The 19,948-nt window shown below is 49.9% G+C and overlaps 3 protein-coding genes across 8 annotated transcripts; 2 read left to right on the top strand and 1 right to left on the bottom strand.

Annotated features, from left to right (window-relative positions):
* Nucleotides 1–294: 294 nt before the first annotated feature.
* Nucleotides 295–1,168, top strand: LOC111074815 (mitochondrial fission process protein 1). The gene is made up of 3 exons (XM_022367772.2): nt 295–452; nt 535–760; nt 817–1,168. The coding sequence occupies exons 1-3, from the start codon at nt 365–367 to the stop codon at nt 977–979; spliced, it is 477 nt and encodes a 158-aa protein (XP_022223464.2). The 5' UTR covers nt 295–364; the 3' UTR covers nt 980–1,168.
* LOC111074813 (glutathione synthetase) lies at nt 1,156–7,295 on the bottom strand. Of its 6 annotated transcripts, none has more exons than XM_022367768.2 (8): nt 6,915–7,291; nt 6,617–6,851; nt 6,351–6,563; nt 5,082–5,461; nt 2,483–2,525; nt 2,183–2,421; nt 1,725–2,112; nt 1,156–1,656 (listed from the first exon to the last, which is right to left on the bottom strand). In XM_022367768.2, exons 2-8 carry the CDS (start codon nt 6,773–6,775, stop codon nt 1,351–1,353), a joined length of 1,728 nt encoding a protein of 575 aa, XP_022223460.2. In that variant the 5' UTR covers nt 6,776–6,851; nt 6,915–7,291; the 3' UTR covers nt 1,156–1,350. The 6 variants fall into 6 exon arrangements, 5 of the variants coding, with proteins under 5 accessions (XP_022223460.2, XP_041447864.1, XP_041447865.1 ...); XM_041591930.1 differs by having other exon boundaries at nt 6,617–6,847; XM_041591931.1 differs by lacking the exon at nt 5,082–5,461 and adding an exon at nt 3,265–3,398 and having other exon boundaries at nt 6,617–6,847; nt 6,915–7,289.
* Nucleotides 7,296–11,423: 4,128 nt separating this feature from the next.
* LOC111074828 (probable serine/threonine-protein kinase mps1) lies at nt 11,424–13,527 on the top strand. Its single transcript, XM_041591979.1, is given in 3 exon segments — nt 11,424–12,552; nt 12,594–12,710; nt 12,713–13,527. Coding segments are annotated over 3 exon segments (2,061 nt in total).
* Nucleotides 13,528–19,948: the final 6,421 nt, after the last annotated feature.

Genomic DNA, 19,948 nt, shown 5'->3' with positions numbered 1-19,948 from the left:
GCATAGGTCACACCTCATACCCGGCGCAATTAAAAGTTCAAATTCAAGTTCAAAGCTTGAAACGTGTAATTACCGCGAAATTACAAATAAATAACAAATGATAATACGAGTAAACAGTTTTATCAGATGATTATCCTTGTATGCGGTAAATTTTCTGGGGCCGTTTTTCCTATTCTCCAAATAGTACTATTTTCCGTGGCTTAGTTCAAGTTGCTTACCCGTTTAAATAGAGGGGGGTTAAGTGGGCTAAGTTAGTTCACTCATCGGTATTCGGTATTCGGTATTCGGTATATCGGTAGTTACAATCACAACTATTACCCAATTCAAAGTAAATACGTACCAGGCCCAGGGTGACGCAAACACAATGGCAGCATCCTCAGCCCCGCCCCCGAATACGGCGAATGCCACCAAGGAGGTGGACATCTACCGCGACACCTTCATCCGTTACATGGGTGAGAAGCGCAGAAAAATGAAATTCCAAATCGAAACAAACCCAAAACCCGTTGGCGGTGGGTTCTGCCTCTGCTTTTCCAGGCTACAGCAATGAGATTGGCGAGGCCTTCAGACCCCTGGTGCCCAAGTCGATTGTGGCCGCCTCCTATGGCATGGCCATTGGCTACGTGTGCACCGATACCTTCGACAAGTCGCTGCGCCTGCAGATGGCTGGCGCCTCCAATCGCGATGTTGCCATCTTGGCCGGCGACGTTTTCAGCTGGCAGATGATGGCCTCTGTCATAATTCCGGGCCTGGTTATCAATCGGTAAGCGGACAGAGAGCAGCTGCGTCACCACATTCTTCGGCACTTCTCTCTTCCAGAATCACCTGGGCCAGCAGATTGATGCTGAGCAAGGCGCCAGTGGGCATCCTAAAGACGGTGCCCACGCTGATAGGACTGGCCAGCATTCCCCTGATCATCCATCCCATTGACAGTCTCGTGGATCGCGTAATGGATGAAACTTACCGCAAAAAAGTGCTGTAGTGAAGGCAGGCCTCCCGCTCCCCACTCCGACTCCTTGTCCCGGTGATAGTCTTTAGCCAAATGCCACACAAAATGAAAACGATACATGCCACTCTGCTCTGCATCGTAGATGACAGCCAGGGCAGGGCCTTGACCCAAATGCAATTTGAATCGATACGAAATACGCGTAATACATATTTGATAAATTTACGTTTTATTGCAACTGAGACAACACGGACACTCCTCGAAAGGGATTTGGGTGGGGGAGCCGAACAGGGGGGGGAAATGTACAATATGCTTTATAAAAATACTTTTTTTTTTTCTATACACGCATGAGGCCACTGTGGTGGAATGCCGCACGACTGCTGGACTTGACTGGACTGGACTGGCATCTAGTTCTCGTCCTCGTCATCGTCATCGCTGTCGATCAAATAGGGACTGTCCAGTGCACCCAGGCCGGCGGCCACGCCGCCCTCGTTGGCCGTCGACAGCTTGGTGCGCAGCATGTGACCGGCCTGGTAATTGTGAATGATATGATCGGCATCGCCGATGACCACCCCAAAGATTCCCAGCTCGGAGACCATGTCCACAATGGTGGGCGGCATCTCGGCGCCGGGACGCACCATATAGCCCTTGGTCAAGGGCGGATGTATTAGGTCCATGAGGATCCAGGCCGAGCGCTCAACGCGCGACATACGCTGCAAGGCACAGGAGACGCGGCAGAGATTAGAGAAGGATTCTCGTCGATCCGGGGGCTGGAACTCACCTTGAGCGCCTCTGGAATGTCCACGCCATAGACATTGTTGCCACCGCCCTCGCGCTGCGGCTTGAGCACAAACTTCTCGGGTGTGCGCAGGGCCATCTCGTAGGTGGCATTGCCTGCATCGTTGTCGTCCAGCGAGTAGAGGCCGGTGAAGATTTTGCCCACCGCCTTCATCTCCTCCGGATCGTTGATGAAGCGCTCCAGCACCGCCGGCTGGGCCAGTGCCTGTTGCACCTTCTTCGTACCCGCCAGATGGTATTGGATCGACGGGCACTTGATGGCCAGCGACGTCTCCATCAGGTAGCGGGCATCCCACTCGTCCTGCGAGTGATAGTGTCCGGGCTCGTACCCAGCACGGAAGTAGATCACAGCCACCTCAAGTTTACCACCCCTGGAGGAGCAGCGCACACATGAATTAGACAGGGACCGGTGTTAAGGGAATATCGGGGACTTGTACGTACAGCAGGAGCTCCTTGTTCAAGCCGAGTTTACCCTCGCGATGGACATCGGTGAGGGTGCGACGCAGCACCTTGATGTGTGGATAGGTCTCCCGTATGTAGAACTCGTGGAAGCGCTGGTCGCAGATGTTGTACGACACGTCCTCAATGATGAACAAGATCACGGACTGCGGCTTGGCATAGATATCCCAGGCCTTGACCATTCCGTCACAGAGTCCAGCCAGGGCGTTGTTCTTGGGCATCTATAGGCAAAAATAATTAAGGCTTAAGGTACAAGGTACAAGGATGCGGAGGGATACTCACATTCGGCAGCTTGTCGGCATGTCCCAGTTCCCTCAGCACGAAACTGATTCAGCGGATTGCAGCAGAAGATTGGAGCAGAGCGAGGGAGAGAGTGGAACGGAGAGGAGAGAGATATTAGCATAATTCTGTGCCCAGACCAGGGACCAACAACAACAGCAACAGACAACAAGAACAACAGGAGGGTTGTGGGGGTTTGTGGGGGGGACAAAGTTAGTTACATTTACACCGCAAAGAACTCTCGGATTAAAGGATTATAAATGGTGTGGATGTGTAGATGGATTGGTGTGTTGTGGTTGGGCGATTAGGGTTTTAGCTATGATAGATGTAAGCTGCTCAGCACCCCAGATGGAAGATGCAAGATGGCAGATGTTAGATGGAAGGGTGTCTAAACCAAGCCATGAGTGCATAAGGAGAGCATGAGACAAACGTTAGACATAAGTGTTAGATGTGTTTAAGGGGCATGCAACAAACAAATAGAACAACAGCAACAGCAACAGAGACAGAGACACAGAGAGAGAGAGAGAGAGATAGATAAAGTGCGTGTCTATGATAAGCCTGGATCTATGGTGATTCTACATTGAAGATGATTCTACGGATGAGTGTGGATTAGATGGGGCGGTGGGTGCGTGAATGGCAGAAGGCAGTGCTTAAGGTTTGGGGTAGAGGGGTGCTGGGGTAGTTAGAGGGTTTGTTTTTCTAGGTGTAAGTGCAGGTGTGTGTGTGTGTGTGTGAGGTGTGTGCTTTGTAAGTGTGAGTGTGATAGATAGAAGAGCGCTTAATACTTCTGCAGCTGCACCAAGTGTGTGGCAATGCCACCGAAACTGGAGGCAACCGTGTTGATTTCGACCTGCTTTATGGCACAGCCCTCGTACACGTGACCCAAATAGTCGGAACGCAATAGGCCGATGCTATAAGCCTGTAATTATGATCGTTATACATTATATATATATATATACACATTACATTTCACAGCATCAAATTCCCTTAATTCTAACTAAAACTTAATCCAAAATCAAAATATATTAAAACGAAACGAAACAGAAAAAAAGAAAGAAAAAAACTAAATCAAAATTTATATTGTTGCGCACCGTCCTCCCCACAGTCTATATAATTTATAGAGCGAGTCAGAGAGTGAGAGGGATGAGACACAGATACAGATGCAGATGCAGATGTGTGCAGAGTGACGGAACTCTGCCGATTGTATGATGGGGTGGAATGCGGGGGGCGGCGGGTCATATGAAATCTTCGGAATCCAACAGGTGTACATTTAAACAGCTGCAAATATCTCTATTCTATATAAATAATACACAGCTAATATTAATATCTAAACTGTAAACAGTTTCTGCTCCGTCATTGGGTGTTCTTGGGGGGGACAATAATAATGGCAGCCGCGTTGACTTCTGTTTCGTGTTTGGTTTTTGTGCGATAAAGCATGGAAAAGCAACAACGACAAGGCAGCAGGGCAGCGGAGCAGCTGATCCACATTGAGTGGCCATAATTTGTAATTATTATTTGTAACCAATTGCCAGAACAGAAACAGCCATGGAATAGCGAGGGAACAACGTATAGCTGCTATCCATTTACTCGCATACCGAATCCCACTCTCCTCTGGTTTGTCTTATCGCTGTACGTTTCAACGCTTTAACGTTAAACAAATAATATCAGCTGGCATTCTATTCCATTCTAGCTATGCTATCTAGCCTATCTAACTACTCGTGTATGGGGGGGGGCACTACAATCGTCGTCATGTGGGGTGGGCGCTGGAGTGGGCCGTGCTCGAACATGCACACACTTCTGCAGATATACAAGTGTGTGTAGTATCTCTCTGATCATGCGGGGAGGGAGGACTACTGACAGACACAGAACGGGCACGGAAAACATGAACATTATTAGATTTGGAATTGGAATTGGTATTGGAAGAAAATTGGATGATCTGGTTAAAGCAAATGTCGATTAGTTAGCTGCTTTGATTAGAGTATTAAGCGGGGATGCGGTCGATCATCGGGTGGGCAGTGGGCAGTAGGCGGTAGGCAGTAGAGGAGGAGGCGGAAGGCAGCAGAGCAGGCGACAGACTCAGCATTACTCAGCATTCTCTAAACGGGGGGACGACAACTCAACCGAAAAGTAATCATCAAATTAATTAGCAAAAAAAATACATTTAGAAATTAAATATATACACACATACATATACATATGTGCATGTGCACATGTGTATTGATACATAGGTAATTAAGGTTCGAACAGAATGGAGAACAAATGGAGGTTTAGCTTAGCTTCCTCCGATTAGGCTACAGGACACTACAAAGGCAGCACATACATATGGACAAAACAAATAAAAAAAAAAACACACACACGAAGCGCAGTGAGTGAAAGGACTAACATTCCGCTGTTTAACGGTCTACGGTTTTAAAAGGATTTGTGATCTGTGATCAATGATCAGATCAATCAGTTATCAGTGTGTGTGTGTGAGAGTGAAAATGAGATAATCTATGATCTATGGGTAGGGTAGGTGGATGATTGATGATGGAGTGTGGAGGGTGTGTGGAGGATTCGTTGGGTGACAGTGATGGTGGGTGGTTGTTTGGGGGTCGGACAGCACCTTTGTACGGTTTTACTTGCTGGTCCCAAATGGCCAAAGCCCGAAGCTATCGTATTGATTTCGACCTGCTTCCAGCAGCAGTAGGCGGCCGTCTTGCAATCCTTGGATGCCACGGTAGCGGTGGTTATCCCAGAGACCGTGGCTTGACTCAGATGCAAATTCCGCTTGGCCTGCTCCTCCTCCTCCTCCTTCGTTACTGCCTTGGTCTTGCCGCCGCCTCCTCCTCCTCCTCCGCTTCCAGTTCCAGCAGCAGCAGCAGCAGCAGTAGTCGCATGACCATCCTCGCCAGCCTCTCCTCGCAATAGCAGCGCCTTTGGCGAGAGCTCCGGGCATCCGGACTCAAGCATTAGGTCGCTGCGCAGCATCCCCAATGAAGTGCGCTTCGGATGGCGATCGTTTGATTGATTTGTTGGTTGTTTGGTTGATTGGTTGATTGGAGCAGTGCAGAGCGATGCAATGAGGTACGGATAATGGAGCAACAAATTGTGGTTGAGATTGATTGATAAATTTGGACAGATTTCGGTTGGATTCGATGGGTGTGTTGGGTGGTTTGTGGTTTGTGGCAGTGGCGGTGCATTGTGCCGGGTTAGATTTGGTTCAGTTGAGTTGAGACGCCGAGAAAAGCAGAATATATGTGAAATTAATTTCGTATTTAATAATAAAATGTGAATGCATATTATTCAATAAATAATAACAGAATTCTTGCTAAAACATAAACGAATAGAGTGAGATTGAGATTGAGAGGTAGAGAGCAACAGCATGTGAGGGGGATGCGGTCTGGAATAGGACTATGGGCTGGGACATTCTGGCATTCACTGATCGATTTACAAGCTAACAGATTGACTGGCGATAAGAAGACCGCTCCTCCAGGATGCGCGCATAAATCACGCGAGATTATCTGAAGCTTCCACTATGCACATGGGGCTATGGCTATGGGGCTATGGCTATGGCTATGGCTGGGGGCGATTTATGGATGGGATGGGCGATTAGATTACACCGACCGATGGGCGGTGGAGAGGAGGCAATAAATTAACAAGAAACCACCCACTGGCCTGCCCCTGCCACTGGACTAGATCTAGCTCCTGATGAATTTCTATGCCTATTGGCTATGGCTACTCCTATGGCTATGGCTATGATGAATTGTGTACTGGATGGTGGCTGTGTGGGTGTGCTCGAATGTGTGTGTGTGAATGCGGATGGAGGGATGTGTATGTGTGTGTGTGTGTGTGGGTGCGGGTGGACGCAACGAAGCAGAAGACGGTGTCTCACCTGGGTGTAGCCATGGGCCAGCACTTTGCGATAGATGTTAAACAGATTGGCGGTGAACTCATCCACCTTGATGGTCTCCGCCAGTGTGGTCGTGATGAACTCCTCATCGTGGGCCACATTGTGCATCAGACGATTGATGATCGGCTGCAGGGCCACCGCCTTCTCAAACTCCTTGCGCGGAAACGAGGAGGGGACCAGCACAAACGGAGCAAACTATACGGCACACAATTAGCATTGGGGATCAACACTCAACGTTCGCTACTCACGTTCAGCGAATCCGGACTGAAGCTGGTCTTGGAACGCATTGCCGCACCGTGCATGATGGCATAGTCCTTGGCCTTGGCCGTCACCTCGAGCAATTCTTCCTCGGGCAAAGGCAGGCGAATGCAGTTACGCAGCACGGGTGTGTTGGGATCGACGGACATGGTTCTGATTCTGATTCTGCTTCTTCTTCTGGCTGTGGGACTGGTCTGGTCTGGCTGCTGCTGCTGCTGCTGCTGGCTGAAAGTACACAATCGATGGTCAGCGACTCTCCGGCTAATCCGATTTGTGGGAGTGCCTCACAATTGCCGCCTGTTCTTCGAGAATGCTCGCTGCTGAATGCCAGCAGTCACAGTCACAGTTAGTGTGGTTTGTGCTTGTGGTAAACGTTATCTCTGCCGTCGACTCTATTTCGTCACCAGACGCACGCCCTCGCTGCTCTGCTCGGCTCTGCTCCACTCTTTTGCTTGAGGTCTGCCTCGGTCTGGGCTGTTTCTATGGTTACACTCGTCGTCCCTTGATATCGATCGGGTACACGATAATTTGGGCTAATTTTTTTTTTTGATTTTGGCGTTGTTAAAGTTACAAACTAAATCTCAAATTGATAGGGGGGTGGGGCAAAAAAAACTCAAACAGAAATTTTCAACAAAACCAAAACACAAAACCAATATTAGGGATGCGCGATGACAGCTGATCTGTCACGAGCACACAAAAATATCGCATATAAAACATTTCAGATACATTTTTTTATATTTTTATACATAATGTCGTATATGTACATATGTATACGCAACCCTATATACATACATGCATATTATATGCTGAAAGTGCAGCAATTGCCGAAACCATGGAGAACTGGCTCGGCTCTTAGAACCTTTTACACTGTTGAATGTTTGCCTATCGATACATCGAATAGACGTCATTACTTTCAGCACTAACCATGCAGTATATAGACAGATGGGCCAGTTCATACAACGAAAGTGGCGCATGACGTGACACGAGCCGACAAAAGCGGTTAGTGCTAGGTTAGGTTAGTGGTTTCGTTCATGAGTGAAGCCGCCTTAACCCTTTTTAGCCACCATTGAAAAACCTCTACAACGAACATTTAGCGGGAAATGTAAAATGTGTCAAATGTCGCAAAGCATAAATTTTGCTACATGGATATGTAACTATCAACAGAGACATCTGACGGCCGTATGCGAGAACAATGTGATTCTTGGCAGCACTGGCGCTGTAGCAAAATTTGAATTTTTACGCGGTCACTCAGGGCGCGGTGCCACTCTTTTTTGAAAATCTCTTCTGTTTCGTGTAAATTCCGTGCGTTTTAATTAAGATGGAAACCACACGAGACGAGACGAGACGTATATCGTTATGTGTCTGATGGAAGCGTAGCCTGATTTCGTGGATGTTTTGAAACAGCGGGCAGCTCAAATTCAAATAAATAAAGCCAAACGTGCAGAGCATTCGCGATTTGGCACATCTGGCTGCGTTAAATGATTGTAAATACAAGGCGGCTGTGATAAGCTGTGGCCACCTCCCCTCCCTCCTCCGCCCCATCCGCAGGCCATCTTCGTGATGTCAGCTTGACGCCTGGCGGCTTTCTGGGTCACAGCAGAATCGATTAACACTTTTACTTTATGGTTTTGCTCCTTTTACTTCCCAAATCGAGGCAAATCGGAATTGACTGACGGGACTCCGCCCATGGTGCATGGCCCACCATTTTGCTGCTACTGCAACGGCAACGGCAACTGCAACTGAGTGCAGCATCCCAAGACACACGCACACATGCATACGCACAGGGGCCCTGGGATTGGTCTGTGGCTGTGATTTGCTGCGCTGCCTCGTGGGAAAAACTCGTTTTGTGGCGACTCCCCAAAGGCACTTGCTGCACTTGTTTTTCCAGTAGCCCCGCCAAGTAGGGCGAGCCGGGTGAGCAGCAGAAGGCATGCGGGAAAAATGAAAAATTGTGTAAAAAAATCAAATTCCAAAACAAATTAGCATATTTTGTGCCGCATTCTTGGTTTTTGGGTAATTTTTTTTATTGGTTTGCGGCATTCCTCAATCTACAAAAAAAAAAAAACACAAAAAAAAATCATGAATATCATTAAGAGATACTCTCCACATATACCTACCATATTGATTTGTGCGGCAGAAAGGCAAATAAAAAATAATATGCTCACAAATTTAATGCACGAATTAATTATAAATTCCGTTGGGCACCCGGTGACCGCTGCTCGGTTGTCCGTTGTCCCGTTGCCCGTTGCCCGTTGTCGGTGATGCGAAAGCGGACAGCATAAGCAGTTGATAAAACATCAGCAAATTTCATGATAAATACTTGTGTTTTATCGCTTTTTATGCTCTTTTGCATTTAATTTGAATTTGAAACGAAAGTTCTTTATTTATTGCCACTCCACAGGCTCCACAGGCTCCAAAGGCGTTAGCCAACACTGACCAGAGATGCTGCTGGAAATGCAGTTATCGCGCAAAGAGCGAAGAAAGTGCGCAACGGCATGCAAATGAGAAGAAATTAACTTTTTTTTGTTTTTGGTGTCTTGTGCTGTGCCGCATTGTGCGTGGCCTGTGGCTGTTGCTGCCACATCACATAATTGAATTCTAATTGCGTACTTGATGGACTTTCTTGGTGCGTGCGTCAATTTCCATAGAGATTGGAGCATTGCAGGTGAGGCGATCCGATTCGATCCCATCTGTGAGCGTGTGCATGTGCGTGTGCATGTGTGTGTGTGTGTCTCTCTCTTTGGGATGTTCATACAGTGGCGTCCGCTACTAAACGAACATGTATGTACCTCCACTGTAGGCACTGGCACTCACGTTTCGTATCGCCTCTGGGACAATGGGCAATTTTAGAGCCCCCGCGATACGATCGGCAGATTGTGTGTGTGTGTGTGTGTGTGGTGGGGTCTGGTCTGTGTGGAGTGCAGCAGCTGCCGTGGATTGCAGCGCACTGCGAAGCTGATGAATGGCAGGCAGTACAATATAATCGATGGAACGACTCTGCTGCGTATGCCCAGCTTTTTGCTGCAAATGCCTGCCCTGCCTTGCCCTGCCACACATAATATACCCGACTATACCCTGTGTGCTCTATGATTAGAGACCGTCTAATACCCCATCTAATATCGTTTCTGGGTGAACTCTAGATGATGTCGATCGTCGTGTTGAAGTCTACTCCACACAAGGGAGTGTGTGGAGTGTGTGGCGTGCCTGCCTGCAATCAGCACTTGCTATCAGGGCTCTCTCTGCCAAGAACAAGGTGTGTTCTTGTTACTGCCGTTGTTACGGCTACTGTTACGGCTACTGCCTCTGGTTTCTTCAGATACTATGTACTCGAACTGCTGCTGCTGCTGCTGCTGCTGGTGACAGCCTCTACATACAAATGGAGATGGACGCTGGACTCCAAATAGAGGCTGGGTCCCAGTCCCAGTTCCAGTGCCAGTCTGCGACTCCAGCTCAGAGATTTTTTGTGATTTAATGGCCTCTCTCTTTCTGCCGCGCGATTATTATTCAAGTGTGCATTACCATCTCTGCCCCGTACTCTCACATGAAATATGCGTATCTCTCTCTGCGGATTATTTGAGAGTGTATCCAACGGTAAGCAGCACTCCACCCAATGCCAATTCCAATCCCAATCCCATTCCGCATTTCCCATTCCAATCCCAATCCCAATGGTCACTGCCTATTATGGTGTGCCGAAGAACCCAACCTCTTCTGGGGGCCTGCAAATTTATGATGTTTCATTAGCATGCAAAAAGAGTTGACGATAAATGGCTGGGGCCGCAGCATTGGGACAATCCGTACAATCCGCAACGAAAATGTTCGCTACCTGCCCCTGCCCCCCCGGGGGGGCGCGCACAGCTCTGACTAACTTAAGTTAGTCACTAGTAGGTTCGGGTCAAGCTCTGATTTGGTATGCTTAGCGGCTTTCGTTGGCCTTTCATAATCTCCCCACAATCCAACAAGAAAAACGAAGCAAATTCAATAAATTAATTTAGTTTTCTGTTGTTGTTGTTGTTGTAGAAACTTTTGTACCGCAAAGAAATCTGCATAACTGCTTCATCGTCTCCCAGTCGTCTCTGTCGTTTCTTTCGCTTTGTTTCTTTTCAACAAAAGGTCAATTTCGCTTTTTTTATCGCCTGAACTTTGGCACCACGTGTGGCATTCCATCGCCATCTGCATCCTTTGTGCTCGAATAAATCACAGTTAAATCATTCAAAGTGAATAGAATATACAGAAAGAGATATGTATCTGGGTTTTAAATTTAGATGCTATTCCGCATGGTATCCATGGCATTTCTGCTGGCTATTTTAGGACGCCCTAACACCCCACATTCAATCTTCAACTTTCCACCTGGGACTATAACTGTCGTAGGGCTTAGCTGACGTGACCCACAAATGGCCCTTTGGCCTGGCCATAGAAAAGAAACTTTCATCCGCCTTGTTTGGCAATCCCCCCATCGATTCGATCGGCGTTTGGCGGGGTTATTAATGATGGTGTCGATCCATTGACCCCGCCAGAAAGCTGCTCCCCAAAACAAGTTCTAGAAATCTCTCGCTGCTCGAAAGAAAGCCAAAGCCATAGCCAGAGCAACAGCCACAGCTACAGCCTGATGCTGGGCTGATGAATAATTCAGAGCCCCCTCCGGTTCGAGGAAACCGTTTTCGTATTTTTCTATATTTCGCTGCGTTGCCATTTCTTTTCTTTTGGCAATTAGCTGTGGGTCAATAGGTTCGCGGCACCGCGAGCTAATATAAGTCGCTGCCGGCGCGTCGGACAGCTCAGTTTTAGACGCGAGTCGAGATGAGGAATAGCTGCGTTTGGGCCCTACTGGCCACCATCGTGCTGTGGCTGGCCTTGGCCACCACCACCACCAATGCCGAGACCATGATCGAGGTGGACGAGAACGGAGACGAGTACGAGCTGAAGCGCTTCTTCATCCAGGGCCGGCAGCTGGCCGGCGATGGCAGCAAGTCCCAGTGCGTGGTGACGCGCCGCAAGCGCTCGAGCCGTGCGGTGGACCTGCCACAGTCCGTGTCCGTCAGCTCGCAGCAGGTGAACGTGGAACAGCTACCCCTGCCCGTGGTGGAGCATCGCGAGGGATCCTCAGCTCCACTGGAGAACGGCACCAAGCGGCGGTATGTGGCCTTCACGGGCGTGCATCTGCAGCCAGCCGACGAGGAGGACGAGGACGAGAACGAGAACGATAATGATGACGATGATGATGAGGATTTCAACGAGAACGAAGAGGAGCAGCATCCCAAGGCTCAGGCACAGTCACAGGCACAGTTTGTGCCCGCCGCCCTGGCCCTGCCCTTGGCCCAGTCCAGCGCCTCCCATCTGCCGCATGGCGTGAGTGTGGTGGCAAATGCCGCCAGCCATGCCAACGTGGCCGGAGATGCGGGCATTGTGGTCGTGCAGTCCCACCAGCCGCCCAAGGTCAATCCCGACACCCATGCCGTCTTCGAGCTGAAGCCCGTGCAGTCGGACATCGTGCACGAGGCGCCCATCCAGGGCTACTATCCGTTCGTGGCCGGCACCCACCCCGCCCACTGGCAGGAGTATGAGGCGGAGGACGAGGACGACTACGACGAGGATGAGGACGACTACGACGACTTCTACTACGGCGGCCAGGGGGGCGGCGGGTACTACAGGGAGCGGCCCGGCTACCATCCACTGGGCGAGTACGACGAGGAGATCATCTCCGAGGACAGTCCGGTGACGACGATTGCCACGTGGAGCACTGGCATCGATGAGGATGACAACGACATCCATCCCGTCATCAACCAGGCCAACTCGAGGCCCAACAACAACAAAAACAACAACAACAAGAACAAAAACAAAAACAACAATAAAAATAAGAATAAGAATAAAAACAAAAGGAATCAGAACAAGCGAAACCAGAACAGGAACAGGAAGCAGCAACACAGCAGCAGCAGGTGAAGCGCAAGCAGGAGCAATTGGCGCTGGCAGAGAAGGAGCAGGATCAGGAGGAGCAGCAGGAGGATCAGCTGCAGGAGGATCACAACAGCCAGGACAATGTGAACATCAAGGAGCAAAAGCAGAAGCAAAAGCAAAAGAAGAAGCCACAGCACAGCAGCAGCAGCAGCAGGAGAGTTCCATGGATGTGACCAAGAAACCCATGAAGAAGCCAACGTCCAGCAGCAGCACCAGCTCCGTTTCCGTTGCAGCTTCCTCCTCGGGCAACACTGCCGCAGCTGCGGTGATCAGCTCCAGCGGGGATCTGGCATCAGCCCAGCCGAACAAAAACAAGAACAAGAAGAAGGTGAAGCGTCCCAGTGCCGCCAGCAGCGTGAACAAGCGAAAGACCAGGCCCAGCAGCCAGAAAAAAAAGCGTCCAAGCAGCAGCAGCAGCAGCAGCAACATCTCCACCAGCAACAAGCGGAGACGGCCCAGTTCCAGCCCGCAGCTCCAGCAGCGCAGCGGCTCCGGCAGCATTGGCGGCTACCGCCGTCGTCGCCCCCAGCAGTCGCTCAGCGAGCAGGAGCAGGTCCAGCTGCAGAAGGAGCGTCGCCGCCGCCAGAAGCAAAAGCAGACACGCAAGCGACAGCAGCAGCAGCAGAAGCGTCGCCGCCAGGAGCAGCAGCGCCGGCGCAGGAACCGCAACAAGAATCGCCAGTTCTACGGCGATGAGCCCATCATCAATTGCATCTACATCAACAAGGATCCGCCCACAACCACCACACAGCGTCCCTTCTGGAATATCCTGGGCCGCGACACGGGCAGCAATGAGCCCACACCTGCCCCCGCAAGAGCAGCAGCAGCAGCGGGTGGAGATGGGGATGCAGTAGATCCGGTGGCCAAGCAGGCCGTGCTCCAGGCGGTCAGACGCAACTTTGGCGACTTTGGCGGACGCAAGCGAACCAGCCTGAGATTTGTCTCCTAAACGGACGGCGAGGGAACGCCCCTCGCCCATCCCAGAGGTGCAGCTACCCCCCTCCCCGCCACCGTTCCAGGATGTGTATCCTTGGTGTAGTTCTTTTTTTTTATAGCCCCTAGACTTAGTTCTTTTTTTTGTCGTATTTATTTATTTATTGTAATTGGATGAACTTTTTGTGTTCGATGTCGATGAAAATGCTTTTACCGGACGACACGTGGACAACTTTTGGGGGAGGGTTCGCTGTGCACTGGGCACTGGGGATGGATGCACTCTGGCATTCTGGCATTCATTATTGATTATTCTCGGGCCACAGGGACACGGCGAACAGAACAGAACAGAACAGGTGTGTAACCTGAATCTGTGCCCCGATTCCTCCTCCGGCAACGCCTCGCATGTCCTGGGCCCGAGCTGAAGTCCACCCCCTGGACAGACGACAGAGGAGTCCGGTCCGTCCTGGATATATCACAGCACACGGGAGCACACGGGACAGCACACTGAGTGCTGAAAGTTTGCATCCATGCTGCGCCAGCGGTGCGGCGCATACTTGCCGTGAGTCACTGTTTCATGGATCGATAGCAGCAGCAGCCAGGCAGCTGCATTGAGTGCAACTTGCGGTTCAAAAAAAGTATCTGAAAGATACACACACACACACAAACATATACAGAGAGAGAGAGAGAGAGAGACAATGTGGCGCACTTTTCTGGTCTGGCTTCCCGCCCACTGTCTAACTTCCCGTTGCCATGCACTTTCACGGGAAGAGTTTTCCCCTTTTGAGCAGAATTCTGCACTCACGCGATGTGCGCGAGTGCCCCTCGGTTCTGGTTCTCTTGAAATATATTCCCTTCATTTTGAAAGTTTGCTCACGAATATTCCGAATTGAATTTCAAAGGTTCTGGTTTGATACGTGCACCCATATCTACATATACATATCTATCTACCCACAGCTACTATAAATATTAAATCACAAGTTCAAGGCTACAGGCTAAATCTTAGCTGCTCTCTGCCATAATGGCCTCAATTTGGATCAGCTTTGGATCAGCTTTCCCCTGAGATAAATCCACATCTGACGGAGTCCTTTTTAAAGGGTATTCCCGTAATCACTGTGCACTAGCTCTGCTTTTCTGCTGCTGTCTCTCACTGGTTGTATGAAAATAAAAAGCGTATGCACACGGGGCACACGGGTGGTGGAAAGGGTGGGGAAGGGAAGGGACTGGGAGGTAAGGTATGGCATGGCCAGGAGGGTGCTGCGCTGCGGCTCTCGTGTCACTTTCCGATGCCAAAGGAGGAGAAACTGGGTGCGGAAATGGAGCCAGAGCTGGGCTCGGACCTGGCTGCTCCGAGGCCAACATTCGGCAAACGTTTTTAGTCAGTCATTCAAGAGGGAGGGGGCTGGGGCTGTTGCTGTTGCTGGAACTGGGGATACGACACGGACATGCAAGGGATGAAACGGACTGTAATCTGTGGTATTCCCTATATGGACACACATGGATAGACATCATTCAAGTGGGGTGTGTCGGGATCCGGTGTGTTTGCAAATTTTGCAAGGCAAATGAGAAGAATATATATGGGAAATCCTCTACATAATCGTAAGATCCTTTTCCATCGATGTTCTAGCAATTTTCCACTTTCAATTTCCAGCTTTGTTTCCATTTTAATATCCAAATTGCTTTGCTTTTCTCACGCATCTTCCTTTCCGTGGGGTTGTGCGATCCTGTGGGGTCCAGGGTGCCGTGGTGTCGGGGTGCCGGGGTGCCGGGGGTTGCTTTTTACTTGGGGGTTGAGTCACTGATATCGTGCAACGTTTGCAACTTTATTTCGGCTCATTTTTTGTATATCAATTTTTCCCTCTTTGCTTCCCTTTTTCCCTTCGGTTTTGTTTTTGTTTGAGAGCACGCAAATATTTACGCAGAATAAACATAATTGCGGAGGAGGCGGCTGTGGCCAAAGGGGAGGTTGTCCCAAGGCTGTTTTTTCCTGGGAACATACATATAAGCAGTTCCTACAAGCAGTTCCCCTCAGCAGGATACCTTAATGTCTGGAGCAGCAGCCAGAGGGCTGAGCTGCACTCCTACACAGCTGTGGTCAAGCGGGGTCAATCGTTCAGCCTGTTATCCCAACTGATTTATGGACACTTAAGGACCTACCCCCGCCCACTTCTTTATTCCTTCATGACCATGCCCATGGCCAAGGTGTGAGCAGCAGATTGGTCGCTCCGGTACAGATGTTTTTCCCTGCTGCTGCTGATCCTTTTTTTATGAGCGTGGCTTTTGGGTTTGCTCTCGATCCAGCTACGCAATGATTTGTCCGATTGTTGGCGAGCTGATAAATGTGTGGGAGGGGGCGGACGGGGAGGGGGAAAGGTGCGCCTATTTAGTCCTAATTGGCTGCCTAATTGGACCATTGACCAGGCCAGGCCAGGCGTTGATGGGGGCGAGGCAGTGCCCTACGTAGGCACGTGTCGCTCCCAAATGAAGCCCATTGGGAATTATTAAGCAGTATTTTGGAGCAGCAGAAGACGAAGCTGTACCTCATCTCGCTCTGCTGATATTTTCAGCTGTCGTCTGAGGGATGCTGCAGCCAGAGACAGATCAGAACCGATCATCAAGTTAATTATAAAGCGGCTGCGAGGCCTCAGCTGTCCGGGAGTGGCTGCTGCTGCTGCTGCTGCTGCGGCTGCGGCTGCGGCTGCTGCCCAAGTCGCGCTAAATTGGAGCCGAATGTGTGGCATCAAACTGGACAGTGTGTCTGGTCTGGGGCATGGCACGAGCCACGAGCCACGAGCCACAAGTAACCGCAGAAATGCAGCTTGCAGTCAGATCTGCCATATGAGTGGGAAAAGGGTCCGTTCCGAAGAAAAGGGAGCGAGTACCAGGAACAGGTACCGCATCATCATCATCATCATCGTCGTCATCCAAGGGGTGGGGGGGAGGAACATTCATCCTGCCAGAGGACAATGACGCTGCTGACGATGATGTTGCAGTTGCAGATCGCAATGGGGGGATGGGAACGGGGACGGAACGGGACCTTCATCGATGATCTCCCTACCGATCTGACTGGGGGCACGTGCCTGGCCCTCGGTTCATTTATTTACGATGCCTCGGATGTTGTCTGATGATGTTGCAAGGATGCAAGAATGCCTGCAACATGCGCGTGTCGTCGTCTCTCGATCGAGGGATTCTCGATGCACCTGTTGGGCCCATTATTTAGGGTCCGGTCCCGCTCCTTGGCGGGCACACAGGAACAGGTTCATCGCCCGCCGCTCTACCTGTGCCTCTCTCCCCCTTTCTCCTTCTCTCTCTCTCTCTCTCTCTCTGGCTGTCGCTATGAATGATGCTGCATCAGGATCGGTTTTATTGACCCCAGCGGCAGGGAACAGTTGCCAACTGCCAAGGACATGCAGCAGCAACAGAAGCAACAGCAGCAGAAGCAACAGCAGGAGTTGCAAGTGCAACGGAATTAGAGCAGCTCAAGGATGCCAGGCCTGGGGGGTGGGGGAAACAAATAAAACAAATAAAAATACTGGGCGATGGATCAGAGATCACAGTTGTAGCTTTCAGATTAAATTGGCTGGAATTATCCGCACTCAGAGAGCAAAATCGAAGCAAAAAACGATCCTAGCAGAAGCGAAATAAATTGCTAACGAAACTTTAATATCAACAAAAATGAATCTAATATATTTATTTAAATGTACACCAATGGGGTGAATTCTAGAGATGTGCAGAAGTGGAATCAATCTTAGATCTACGAGTACCCAAAGAGACCCCAAGGAGAACAACGAACGAGTAAGGGAAAGGCTCTCAAAGCATATCCTCATGTGGCTAGAACCTATCTTCGTTCTATATTCTAATATTTATGCTTGCAGTTGTGCTGCCTTCACTCTGTCACATATCTCCAGTGTCTAATCTCTAAGCTATTCGTACGCCTGCTAAGAATATGTCCTACGTGAAGGGAACATAGAACAGGGAAGAGGTTTCCCCAGCAAAACCTTCTGTTTGTCTGTCTGTCTGTCTGCTGGCAGCAACTGACGCCCAGCAAAAAGGGAAGCTCTGGCGAGGGAGAGGGAAAGACATGTGCATGACTGCTTAATCTAATTTAACTTCAATGTCGGGGACGTTTTAATAGGAAAAAAGAAATATAATAAAAACGAGACAGAGACAGAGAGAGAGAGAGAGCAGCAGAAGAAACTGAAACTGAAACAGAAACAGAAAAAGAGGAAGAGCCAACCCTATTCGTACGAGTATTGTCGTAAAGAAGAGGGCTGAGAAAAATAAAGGAAAACCTGCGGGAATGCCAGGACAGCAGCAAGCAGCAGCAGCAAGCAGCAGCAGCAAGCAGCAGAAAGCAGCAAGCAGCAGAAAGCCAGAGGCAAATGTAGAGGAGGCCCAGTCCAGAGAGCAATTAAAGAAAACGAAATGATATGATCATGATGATGATTATGATGATGGTGAGGGAGAGGTAGCTAAAAGATACCCGTAGCTGGGTATGGGCTATGTGGCATGGGGCACAGGTAGGGGGGAAGCACAGGCGAGCACAGTCAACCGCAGCGCCGGAAGTGCTGCACAAAGAGATAGAGATAGATAGATACAAAGATACAAAGATGAAGAGCAGACCATACCAAACCAGACGCGACCAGGCCAGGCCAACGTCGATTTGGGCCAGACCCGGGACAGCGACAGAGACAGGGAGAGGGACAGGGGGCACCCGCGAGAGATCTCAAGACCAAGTCGACTCAAGTCGGGGGCATCTTCCTCATTTATCCAGTCATTCATTTGCTGCTGCTGCTGCTGCTGCTGCTGCTGCAGTTGCATTTCGCGCTTGAGAGGGCACGTGCCCCTGTGCAGTCGTCGGTGAACCCACATGACATTTTTATGCCCCTCCAAAGGGTACCCCGCCCCAGGGGTACGCTGTCTTCGTTGCTATTGAGAAACTTTGAGGATCTTTTTACATATATGTATAGACTGGCAGACTGATATGTATATTTATATCCTTTATCTGGCGATTCGTAGTGTGCCAGCTACCAGGTACTTTGTAGTCGTGCTCTTTGGCGTTGCCTTTTGTTTATCCGCTTTTTAGCCACTCTTTTTTTTTGTGTGTATCTTTCGTGCTTGCCCCTTTTGGACATGGCTTCGCCTCTTCTGGCGATACAGATGTGCGGGGATGTGTCTGCTCTTCTCCAGCTGCTGTGCCCACTCTCTCTCTCTCTCCTCTCTTTCTGGGATTACTTTTAGCGGCAGCTAAGAAAATGCATAATAAGAATTACCCACTAATACTTATATTTTCGCGTCTTTCTGGGATATCTTTAGGCGGCGAAGAACCACTAATATTTAATTGCTAGGAGGCCATTTGGTAGTTGCTTCAGGTCTAAGCATAATGCAGAAATGTGAGCTGCAGTTTGGATCAAACGTCGATTAGTTTTAAAGATGAAAATCAAAGATATGTACGAACCCATTCAACTGCCGAATATTGAAGATCAACTCAGTGTCAGCCCCCACGTTTGAGTTAAAGATTTATCTGTGCTGCAGATCTACGCTGATCCAGCGGGTCTTCGGCTCAGTTGGCATTTGGGGGCTTCAATCAGCTTAGGACCCAAAAAAAAAAAAAAAAAACAAAAAAAGGAAAAAAGGAACAAAGAAAAGAAAAGACTCTGAGTAGGTACTGTCAGGAAAAGCGGCGGGGAAGCGGGAGAAGAAGTTGCACAACTGCCAGTAATCGAGGAGTGAGTGGCAAGGGGAAGCCCACACGGAGCAGTCCACATGCCACGAACACGCTGCCACACGTTGATGTGGCAATAATCCTCGTATCAAGATGATGACGAATGTCGCCTTGCCTCACCACACCACACCACACCATAAATGCTATTGGAGTGGCCTTGCAGCTGGCTCGCTCTCTCCCCCACCCCCCTCTCTGTAATTTCCTTGGGCTGAGGCTCTTGTAGCGCTTCTTCCCCGCCGCAGGGAACAGCTCCTTGCTTCGTGGGCAACGCATCAGCAACTCAGTTGATTTGGCATTTGTCCTTCTGTTCTGTTCGGTTCGGTTCGGTCATAATCTGGACCATGGTCGTACGCGGCCCGTGGTCTGCGGGCTGTCGCCCCGCGTCGCGTCGCGTCAGCTGGAAGAGTTACTTAGTCCGGCGATCCTTTCCTGCGATCGACTTGACAATCGCTCGCCTTCGCAGCCGTTGCACGTTACACCACACGGCACACGACAAACGACAAGCGACACATGCAACGCCTACCCCCTGTCTATTCCCCTGTCTTGCCCCTTGCCCCCTTGCCCGCTGCCCTGCCTGTCTGCCTTATCAGGGGAGACCTTCTGTCTTGGCGGCTGTCTTCGGTTCGCTGAGCAAATGGCGGGAAACCAAATCCACACAACACACATGTCCATCGTCTTATCATGGCAATGCCTCCTGTTTCGCTTGGGAAATGCT

This window comes from Drosophila obscura, unplaced genomic scaffold, assembly GCF_018151105.1.
Source record: "Drosophila obscura isolate BZ-5 IFL unplaced genomic scaffold, ASM1815110v1 contig_165, whole genome shotgun sequence".
In the NCBI taxonomy this organism is placed as follows: domain Eukaryota; kingdom Metazoa; phylum Arthropoda; class Insecta; order Diptera; family Drosophilidae; genus Drosophila; species Drosophila obscura.
This window is presented reverse-complemented; position numbering and strand designations above follow the sequence as displayed.

Excerpts from the sequence above, each read along its gene's own strand:
- LOC111074813 (XM_022367768.2), bottom strand. The coding sequence starts at position 6,775 with ATGTCCGTCGATCCCAACACACCCGTGCTGCGTAACTGCATTCGCCTG. Across the intron at positions 5,462-6,350 it reads TGGCCCATGGCTACACCCAG|CGCACTTCATTGGGGATGCT; the intron begins GTGAGACACCGT and ends CGCCATCCGAAG. Across the intron at positions 2,422-2,482 it reads ATGCCGACAAGCTGCCGAAT|ATGCCCAAGAACAACGCCCT; the intron begins GTGAGTATCCCT and ends TTTTGCCTATAG.
- LOC111074815 (XM_022367772.2), top strand. The coding sequence starts at position 365 with ATGGCAGCATCCTCAGCCCCGCCCCCGAATACGGCGAATGCCACCAAG. Across the intron at positions 453-534 it reads CACCTTCATCCGTTACATGG|GCTACAGCAATGAGATTGGC; the intron begins GTGAGAAGCGCA and ends CTGCTTTTCCAG. Across the intron at positions 761-816 it reads CCGGGCCTGGTTATCAATCG|AATCACCTGGGCCAGCAGAT; the intron begins GTAAGCGGACAG and ends TCTCTCTTCCAG.